This window comes from Magnolia sinica, chromosome 19 (genome assembly GCF_029962835.1).
Source record: "Magnolia sinica isolate HGM2019 chromosome 19, MsV1, whole genome shotgun sequence".
NCBI lineage: Eukaryota > Viridiplantae > Streptophyta > Magnoliopsida > Magnoliales > Magnoliaceae > Magnolia > Magnolia sinica.
This window is the reverse complement of record NC_080591.1, coordinates 9,614,371-9,625,503: the sequence shown is the minus strand read 5'-3', so window position 1 is coordinate 9,625,503 and position 11,133 is coordinate 9,614,371. Positions and strand designations below refer to the sequence as shown.

At 40.8% G+C, this 11,133-nt stretch overlaps 1 protein-coding gene across 1 annotated transcript; it reads right to left on the bottom strand.

Moving 5' to 3' along the window:
* Positions 1-339: 339 nt before the first annotated feature.
* Positions 340-2,019, bottom strand: LOC131235666 (uncharacterized). The gene is made up of 2 exons (XM_058232949.1): positions 1,660-2,019; positions 340-666 (listed from the first exon to the last, which is right to left on the bottom strand). The coding sequence occupies exons 1-2, from the start codon at positions 2,017-2,019 to the stop codon at positions 340-342; spliced, it is 687 nt and encodes a 228-aa protein (XP_058088932.1).
* Between the last annotated feature and the right edge of the window lie 9,114 nt (positions 2,020-11,133).

Genomic DNA, 11,133 nt, shown 5'->3' with positions numbered 1-11,133 from the left:
TTGACCAGAGTCTCTGCTGGCCTGGAGATTGAGATCAGTTACCGGCTCTATTAGCTCCGCTATACCTAAGGTCGTCATAGAGTGATTCTCCCTCGTTAGGAGGATGTGATGTTCTTCATTGTTATAAGGCTCAGGGCCAGGCAGGCTAAGAGGACAAGAATGAAGATTTTACATGAGCGATCCTTCCCGGAATAGTTGTTGAACACCTGATAACCAACCTTCCCATTCCACCAAAACATTTCTGTCAATAGGAATTCTAGAGAGGTCCAGTGGCGTGTAGGGCGAGAGATGGTTGGTGGTTTGCTGTGAGGGTTGAAGATGGTAGTTTTCAGGTCTCGACTACTCGAAAGACGAAGGCATTGGGTCAGCTAGTTGAGAGGGGTTGACAGGGGAGGGTTGGGAAGGCTGATGGCAGGGAGTGATAGCATGAGTGGCCACGTTCTGATGGCAGGCAAGGGAGGTTTGGGATAGGAGATGGCAGAAAGAGGAAGCCTGATTGGGCAGGTTCTGCAATTCCACCTGTTGCTGGCTACAGCAATAAGAAACTGGGTCCGGGCTGAGATGAGGGAGCTGGAAGGCAGCATCTGAGCAGTGAGGTGGGAGAGCGGTCCCATACGCATTAGGGGTAGCAATAACTTGACCACCTTGTGTTGCCTCAGGCACTATCTGGGGGTTTGGTTGAGTAGGGAGGGTTCCAGTTGACGCCAAGATAACGTCCTGATAATTGGCCTTAGTCGGTTGCTCCTACTGATCCGGCTGATGAGGATGGTTCGAGGAGGAATTTGATCGGATAGCAGATGGTCCTTCTTCTCCATTCCTTGGGGGAAGGTCCTGATTGGCTGACTCCCTTAGCCTATCTTGAGTCACCATCGGTTGTCCAAATGATCTGATAACCCACTGTTTCGTCCCTTCCTGCCGGGGAGCATAGTTCTACGTCGTCGCCTGCAGCCCTTCGAAAAAGATTAGAATCTGAGAAGGCCTCCCATCCACCATGAGGCTTAACATGTGGCTTGAGTTCAGGTCCAGTAAGGGCAGGATCCTAGCCCTAGCATACCATCTGTTCGGACCATTCAGCGATAAAGGGTCCAGTTCTAAAATCTCCCCAACTTGTTCTGCAATTTGGCCGATTGTCTGTTCACACCAAGCATGCAATGGGATGCCATGAATGCGAATCCATGCTCCTCTGCTTGATAACACCATCGCTGGTCCCCACGGTCTCACATTAGTGAGGCCTAGCTTACAATGGAGGATTTTGTCATGTGCAAATGCCGTGACTGCTTCCCTGGTAAGAAATTTTAGAGCATAAGCAGATTCAGATAAGAGGAATACCTCAACCTGGGTGGCCCGAAAATTGGAGATTTTGATCGCGTCTTGAATGGACTGGCAGTTTATTGCTGAACTCGTGGCTTCTTCAATCAGGGTGTTAGCAAACTCAACTCTTCCCTTATCTGACATCCATTTAGGCACGATGATATTATGGCTACTGGGCAGCGGAGGGGAAGGAAGCGTGGTGGCCTCTACATAGGAGCGGATGTCGAATCTATTTCTGCTGACTCGAATCAGGATTTCTATGGTCGAATTCGGCTAATGCCTCAGTGATGAGGGAGGGATAAGAGGTGGGTTGTGCTTTGATGGAGCATGGGCGTTCGGCCTAGTTACCCTACTTCCTCTAACAGCTGCAGTGGGCCTGTTAGCAGGACGGTTGATAGCAGCACTAACTGTCATTCGCCGGTGCCCTAGGAACCTTCCATTGAGGAGCTCGATCGCAGTCTTTACATCCTCCCGCCTTTTAAAATTTGTGAAAGCAAATCCCTTGCTTCTGCCAGATGCTGGAAATGCCGGAATGAAGACATTAGTTAGGGCACCGAACTGACCAAATCGAGCTCTAATGCCCTCCATTGACGCCAAGAATGGAAGGTTCCCGATGAATACTCTGCATTCTGCTTTAGGGAATTTCCTCCGCACATCCGTCCAATCCCCAGTGTGACCGGCGTTGCCAATCCCAACTCGATCCCCCATTCCCTTGAAATCGCCCCTAAAAGGGGCCAAGGAAGACGATCGGAGGCCACCTCTCATAATGCCCTAGGAATCGCCTCTCCTTGGTTACCCACATAATCTTTTTGTTAAATGTGAACCTCTAAAATGGCCAAGAGAAGTTATTTCCTACTCTACCATATGTCATCAGCCAAGCATTCAGTTAATACATATTAGTTCAAGCGCTGTCAACCTTGGATTAATGATTTATTTTTTTAACTTGAACCCATGACCTTGGTGTTGAAACTCTTGTGAGTCTACCACTGAGCCATGAGTAGAGACCTAAGATTTCATTGCAAGAGAGTTATTCCAAGAACATATATATGTAGAATGCAACTCATGTCATTACAACACATATGCAAGATGTGCATGCTACCGTGCATTAAGGATGAGAAACCTTCATTTGAGTAAACACTTTTATACCATATGATGTAGATTGTGGAGTAAGCACATGACGATCACAAATGGATTAGAAAAAGATCGAAGAAAAACAAACAAAATTTTAACATAGTTCGATCAATCGAAGTTGATTGAGTCGATCAATCAGTCGATGGAAATTCGGATTTAGGTGAAAGCTTTAGACAATTTTTGCTCAGTTCAATTGATTAACTAATCGGGTCGATCGATCGGAACAAATACAAATTTATGGGTTTTAGTCTCTAAACATTTTTACATCATTTCGATCGATCAACGAAATGCAAAAATTTGCATATTTTTCAGTTTTTATTTCCATATTTGTTTATGTTTTTTCTAATAACGTCTTAGGATTTATTTAAGAGTATTTAAGCATGCAAACTTATTTATTTTGGGTAGCTTTTAATAAAATTTCTCAAATTTTCCTTATTTCTCTCGTGGATTCGAGAAACTTTTCTTATGAATTTAAGAGAGCCTTGTGGATTCTAGGTATTTATTGTTCGAGGAAGATGGTGATCGTCCTCATCATGCCCTTCCTTGCGTCAGATTGGTATCAGAGCAAGGCTTTTCCTCAGATCAATAGCTTCTAACAACGGATCAGGTAATAATCTTATGGACGGTGCTCCAAGAAATTATCCTATAATAACAACAACTCTCGAGGTAGCGCAGCAGGAGAATCGGTAAGTCATGTAAGGGCTACAGGCTGCTCTCATTGCCTTAGGGCAACTCCATGTTCATGGCAATGGTCTGCCTCTGATAGGTGCTGGAATTCGCAATTGCATTAGTTGCGGGGCAATGTCAGCGACGAATCGCAAAATCACACTTCAGGATGTTGGATCCAATGACGAGGAGATCGAAGACATGATCCTCCAACACGCTAGACAAGTCGACGATCAGGTAGATCGGACGGATCAAGAATTTAGGATGAAACTTGATCTTCCTAACTTCGATCGTCAACTCCACATTTAGGACTTCCTCAATTGACTTATTGAATTTGAGTGCCTATTCGACTACATAGACATCCTTGAAGAGAAGAAAGTTAAACTGGTAGCTTACATGTTGAAGAGTAAAGTTTTAGCTTGATGGGAACAACTTCAGCTCGCATAGACGAGACAGATGAAGGCACCAATCCGAATATAGCAGCAACTGAAACAACCGATGCAATCGATTCCTCTGCGGAGATTACATTAGTTATTATTCCAACAATACTAAAATTATTGGCAAGGTAGTTAATCGGTAAGGGATTATGTAGAGGAATTCTATTATTTGGCGGCGCATAACAATTTAGTTAAGATTAAATCTTAACAAGTCGTTCGATTCAATAGTGGTTTACATATTGCGATTAAGGATCGGGTTCAGATGCAACCCATATGGACGATGAACGAAGTGATCAAGCTGGTCAACCGAGTGAAAGCGCAACTTGAGCGATCCAACACACTGGCATATCCTACTAATAGGGTAGTCACTGCATGTCCTTCGTAGGGAGCACCACAGACCAAGGGGAAAGAACATGTAAAGGGCATCATCAACCTCCTACACTCGAAAACCGAGAGTCAGGGAGAACAAGCGAGACCCTAAAGAGCAGCGATCATTAATGTTAGTCTAAGCAGGATCCCAAATCCTTACGGCTGGCCAAGGCCAAACCATTATTATCGATGTGGCCAGTGGTGTCACCTATTAAATGTATGTCCTCAGCAAAAAGTGACTAACATTGCTATTAATGATGAAAATGCTGAAAATACTGAGGAACCTAGAGATTGATGAAGCAGAACCCACCGTGAATGATGAAGGAAATGAAACAGATTGGGTTTCGCAAGATCACGGTGAATCTCTAATAGTGAGGCGGTTATTATATACACAAAACAATGAGGTACACTCACAACAACATAACATCTTTCGAATAAGGTGTACGATGAATTGAAAAGTCTATGACATGATTATAGATAGTAGGAGTAGTGAGAATATTGTCTTCAAAGTCATGGTGGAGAAGTTGTGACTGAAAATGGAAAGACATTCATCCCCATACACAATTGGCTAGATTAAGAATGTCAGTGAGACGAAAGTAACTGAACAATACACTATCACTTTCTAAATTGATAGACATTATAAGGACCGAATAGTATGTGTAGTTGACGTGGAGGCTTGTCATATATTACTCGGTTGGCCATCGCAATCAAATCGTGACACCACTCATACAGGACGAGATAATGTATACATCTTCGTCAGGGATGGCCAAAAAACCATACTCACCCCTGTTAACCCCGATGAACAACTCGAAGCTTCTAAAGGGAATGGGCGTTCTCTCCAATCCATATGAGACTTTGTAGAGGAATTTAAGGAAACGGGATAAGTTTATGCATTAGTTGTGAAAGGTGAAGAGGTAAAGCCCACGATTATTTCTGAAAAACTGAAACAATTGCTATGAGAATTTAAGACAATTTGGCTCGATAACCTTCCAGATGGGTTGTCTCTCATATGGGATATACAACACCATATCGACCTTGTCCCAGGGGCTAGCTTACCTAATCACCATAATAATCGAATGAATTCAAAAGAGTGTGATATTATGTAAGAACAAGTGGAGGAATTGATATGTAAGGGTCTAGTGTGAGAGAGTATGAGCTCATATGTTGTACCAACTCTAGTAACACCTAAGAAGGATGGGAGTTAGTGCGTGTACCAATAACTAAGAAATAAACAAAGTAACTGTTAAGTACAAATTTCTTATACCTCGGTTGGACAATACATTGGACATCCTAAAGGGGGCGAAACTACGTTTATGAGGTTGATGAACCAAATCTTGAAACCATTCATTAGGCAATTTATGATGGTTTATTTTGATAATATATTGATATACAGTCAGAGCGAGGTAGACCATATGGGGCATCTCTAAGAAGTGCTTCAAATGCTCATAGAGAACAAGTTGTACCTCAATTTAAAGAAATGCAGCTTTTTAATAGAGAGCCACTTATTTTTTAGTTTTGTCGTAACGTCCACAGGCATCCGTGTGGATGAAGAGAAGGTGAAAGCCATCAGAGAATAGCTAGTTCTGAGAAACATGCATGAAGTACGAAGTTTTCATAGGTTGGCGATGTTTTATCGATTTTATAGATTCGCACAATAGGAATCAGTACTCTAACCTTACACTCCACCGAGAGTGCTTATACCCACATGTTAGATGTTTTTTTATTAATTATAAAATTAAATTCTTAATCTGATTAATATGGGGTCTTATGTGGCTAAAAAATTCAAGGATTTTACAACTTGGTTAGAGGATTTTGTATCGAGTTAATGGCCATCTTCAAGTAGTTAGAAGCATTTATTGGTACTGATTAGGCTGGTTCTATCCCAGATAAACGATCTATTTCAGGATGATGTACTTTTGTTGGGAGGTGGATTTGATCATCTAAAAAAGTAAGAAGCAAAATGTTGTAACCCATTTTGGCGCAAAGGCCAAGTATAGAGCAATTAATGTGTCATATTGTTTGTGAGTTGTTATTATTCAAGTCCTTATTTGGGGGGGGGGGGGGTTGATCATCTAAAAAAGTAAGAAGCAAAATGTTGTAACCCATTTCGGCGCAAAGGCCACACATAGAGCAATTAATGTGTCATATCATTTGTGAGTTGTTATTATTCAAGTCCTTATTGTAGATGCTCAAGTTGTTTCTTAGTGGCCTTATGATGCTTTATTGTGGAATTATAAGTTGCCTCCCAGAATCTCCATGTTGACTTGGTGTCTACTTGTGCTTGTCGCGGGAATACTGCGGATCAATCCAAATCACTGGAAACCGTCATCTACCTTTTCTTGGATAGCAAGTTGGCGCAGGCAGTTTGGGACCAGATTGGGGCCATTTTTGGCATTAATGTCATGCCTGCTATGTCTCTCGATTCTAAGCTAGTGCAGTGGTGGAGCTCGTTTTCACCAGGTGTGCGAAAGACTGTAGCACAGAAGCTGGCCCCTTTCATCATTTGTTGGGAGCTATGGAAATCCAGAAATGCACCAATTTTTTACAATAAGCCGGTCTCAATTCCTACCCTGGTTTCAAAGGTGAAGTGGTGGATTGCTTATATCGATAAGCCCATCAGAGAACCTGCTACTCCAGTGCCTTTCCTGTTCAGTTCTAGAGGGCCTGCGGGTTCTGTAGCCTCGTCAAATCTTCCCTCTCAGCCTTCAGTGGTTGTGTGGGCCAAGCCGAGTTGGGAGTGGGTGAATATCAATGTTGATGGATCCTCTATAGGGAATGCAGGCTTTTGAGGCGATGGAGGAGTCTGTAGGGGTGAAAGTGGGGATTTTATTTTTACGTTCTCGATCAGTTATGGCCATGGTATAAACACATGTGCAGAGCTTCGGGCCATCCATGATGGCCTCTCTTTTTGTCTTCGCAAGGGATTCTCTAAGGTGATGGTTGAATCAGATTCTCAGCTGGTGGCTAATATTTTGAATGGGGCTGCCTACCTGGGCTGGAAATGGAGCTTTTAGCTCAGAAGAATTGAGAATCTCAAGCTTATGGGGCAGGCTCGTGTTGGGCATATCTTTAGAGAGGCTAACTATCCAGCTGACGCGTTGGCCCGTTTAGGCAATGATACCCAATCCCTCGCTTATTTCTCCTTGCTTGTTGGGCTTCCTTCTCAGGTCAGAGGGCTGATTTTCCTTGATAAAGTAGGGCTGGGTGCGATTAGGAAAAGTTAATTCTTCCCCTTTGCAGTTTCTTGTACTTAGTTTTTTTTTTTTAACTCTTTTCCAGTAACCATGATTGGTTTGCCTAGAAATTTTTTACTAGGCAATCCCAAATGTAAATCTTGTTGAAGTTTGAATGGAATCAGGGCCTCCGGATGCCCTTTTCTTAATAATAATTTATTTTTTTTTAAAGCATATAGAAGTTGACTGTCATTTCATCCAAGAAAAGATTGCTTCCAAGGAGAGTACCACAATATATGTTCAGTCTAAATCACGTAATGCAGATATCCTCAATAATTAAGGCCTTACCATTAGCTTAACTTTCTTTGCTATATTCTAAGCAAGGCATGAAAAAAAAAAAACCTTAAGGGGGAGTATTGAAGTGGGAGGTATTGTACTTTAGGTGGTCCTATGAACTATCATATTATTTCTCTTATAAGTTTATTAATATAAATTAGAGAGAGTGTTGTGGGTAGTAGCCCTAATCTCAATTTGCCCTACATTATAAAGGCCTTGTTAGATGGCCTAAAGTTATGCAAAATCTGACTCAAAAATCATTGTTGGCAAAATATTAAAAGCAGTCATGCTACCCTGGCCTGAAAGATGAACTAAAAAAACAAAAAACAAAAAAAAACAAAAAAGCACTTGCTATCTTCACATTTTCAGAGAAGGGCGCAGCGGATGGATTGGCTCAGATTGGAAGCAGGATCTTTTTTATTTTTCTTAACTCTTGTTAATTATAGCATTATTTCTTGTGTGCATAGATGATCCATATGATAGGGTGGTGGTTGTCTTTTTGTTGGCACCCTCCCGATTGTTTGTACAAGAGGCTTTTGAAATCAATAAGATTACAAGTGGCGTACTCCCACCTTTCCTTTAAAAAAAGGAATGACCATCCTCCTATCAGTGTTTCCTCCTTCGAGACATCTACCTTTTATAAGTAGAGAAAGAAGAGGAATGGGATAGAAGTACAAATTACAAACAAAAACAAGCATAGGTAATGAAGAGGTACTTAAGCATCATAATCTTCTCCGTATTGGTAATAGATTTATAAAGTGGATTAGGGATTTCTTCCACGCCAAAAGCTCTAGCTAACAACCTTTTCATTAAGGACACCCTCACCATTCTTGAGATCCATGCCCCATGATTGGATGGTATGCACCACCCATCACGCCATCCAATGGGCCATGAACAAGCTAAAAGTACACAAATCACTATGCATATTAGTGAATGTTGTGCGGAAGAATAAAAGCTTTTAATTAATTTGACATGTATTCCCTTTATAAGTAAATATCAGTAAATTGATGCAAAGATCAAATGATATGTTTGGATGCACAAGTGAATTAAATCTCAAATTCTCAGTTAATAAGGAGCAAATGCAAAAGACAGATGATTTTTCCTGGAAATTGAAATGAGGAATCAGCATTTTTTCAAGTACAACCTGATAGTGACCCAATTGCGATTTGGACTGAACCCTCAATGTCGATTCTAATGAAGTAGAAGTTGGATTTTCAGTTTATTAGACTAATAATTGCAGTTGATGTCAATCTTAGGTTTGAGACCAGCTCACCTACCTTTAAAAAATTCGATTCATTTCAATCAAGCATCCAAATGCAACCTAAGCTTCACACCCACAGTCCATAGGATAGAACCATGTTAGGGGCTCGACAAAAAATGCGGGGATGTGTTTATTTCTTTTCTCATCTTTGGCCAGCTATACTTTGATTTTTATCCTACACCACCACTTCACGAGAAATCAATGTCCAATACAGTTCAATTTCTACAGATGAGATCAAGAGGACTTCGAAACATTAGAAGAGCCTTGATTTACTAGATGTATGAAACCGATTAAGTGCCACCTTTTGGCCGAAATGCAGTTATGACAAAATGGCTATTTAGAAAAGTTGAAGTACATCGAATTCCCCACTTCTAGACAAAGATGGTAAACCTACAAAATAATGATGATCAAGATTGAGGCAACATGAGAACTCTTAGTTAAGAAAGCAAGAAAATGTGACAAGAGAGTGCACGCCTTGATAATCTATTGGTAAATGCTACTCGAAAGGCACCGTATGATTCATCTACCATTTGTCACACCAGAATCAAGTCCCCTTAAGAAACCATAATGGAATTGAGAATAACTTGAAATTTTCAAATGACTAGTTGACCTGTAGAGAATCAAATGGCCATTTCAATGTTGAAATAGAAAAGGAATTGGAACCAATGCAATAAAACTGGGGTCACTTCTCAAAGATTCAAACCCAGTTGGACCCATAGACACATGATCGATGGACCCGAATAAAAAATCAATGCTATACAAGGTTCAACGCTATTCAATACTTGCATCAAAATAGGTTGGTTATTGTTCTGCAGAAGGAGGTATGGAAGAAATTATTGTAGGAGTTCCCCACTGGTTGACTTATGACTTCCCTCCATCTGTAAAAGCGAAAGTTAACCGCTTGTGAGGAGGACAATGGAATGGCCAGGCACAAAAATGGTTCCCTATGAGATTTACTAGAGACAGTGAGGTAAACTAAGCAAACGGCAAGGTGGATTCTGAATTCTCAGAATGGAAATGGACCAGCCCTGAAGAAATCATCGAGCAGGCCGTTGATTACAAGAGGCCCACTTACGGGGAAGTTATAAGAACGTCCATGCCTTACTTGAACGTCAAAGCACCATCTATCAAAACTTAAGTCGGAAATCCAAGTGCACGATGAGCCTAAGTTCACATCTCTAGTCATGCTCCTAATTAACATGACTAGCTCGACATGAGCACTTTAGGTTCATTTTGCTTCTAGCTTTCTCATGTAAAATATCTGATATGCAAACTTAAAATACATATTATCTAACACTAATAATAAATAAATAAAAAGGAAAAAAAAAATGAGGTATGGAAGAGAGGTTCTTCCTTATCCCTTGAAACCGGCATCCAAACAACCTAACATCGTTGTCCTTTGAAATGCAAGGGAAGACTTAATAGGTATGGTATTGAGAGAAGAAGCAAAAATAGTAGATAAGAAATTGCTTGTGCCGAAGATGAATGACTCATGATCATTCTATGCCAATATTATGCAGGTTAATACAGGAACAAAGATGAAGACCGCAATGATAATGATAATGATAATGAGAAAGAGGAAATAAAGAGTCAGATGGATCTGGAGCCAGGACATTTAAGGGAATGAGAATTACATTGATGAATGATGGAAGAGAGAAAAGCAGAAGGAAATGGCACCATTGATGGGAAGATTTTGGTCATATGGCATGCCGTGAGACATTCAGATTGAAGTTAGGCACTCTTTTGGTGATCCCAATGGATCCGACGGAAAACAGCCACAACCTTCTTGGCATTTCAGGCGTTGACCGGAGTCCTATCTTAGACATCCACTGTGAAGAAAAATTCACAAGCCGATGAATTGTAAACTATGGAGCTGTAATGATTTAGAATTTTTCTCACTTTGAATTTCTTTTTTATTCTTTAAAAAAAAAAAAACTCCCAGTTAAAAGGAAAATAAGAAATGGAAAGAAATGGAGAGAACTGGCAATATGGGGAAAAACAAAGAAGGTAAGAAAATGAACCCTTATAAATGCAAGATTTTATTTGAATACACCTATTCTCAGTTTTTGGGAATTGAAATAATAGAAGTGCACCATTTCAATTCCCAAAATAGAAGAATTAGGTGTGTGCAAATCAACAAATGTGGATATAAAATGTGGTTCTCTTTCTTTTGGAGAAAAGGAAGACAGTAATGAGACATTTAGGTGGGGCATCAGATAGGGCACAAATTAAACTAGGTGTCTGGTAGCACTTCTAGGGTCACAATCAATGAGCCTTTGCTGCTTTTTCTACCCAAAAACCTGAAAACTAATGAAATGGATCGAAAGTTGAAACCAAAGAACCACCACTACCATTCTCTTATCCGTTGCTCCTATTGTGCTAGCATGGCTTGAACAATGCCTCCTACAAGATAAAAGATGCCCATTTTGGGGAGAGAGAGAGAGAGAGA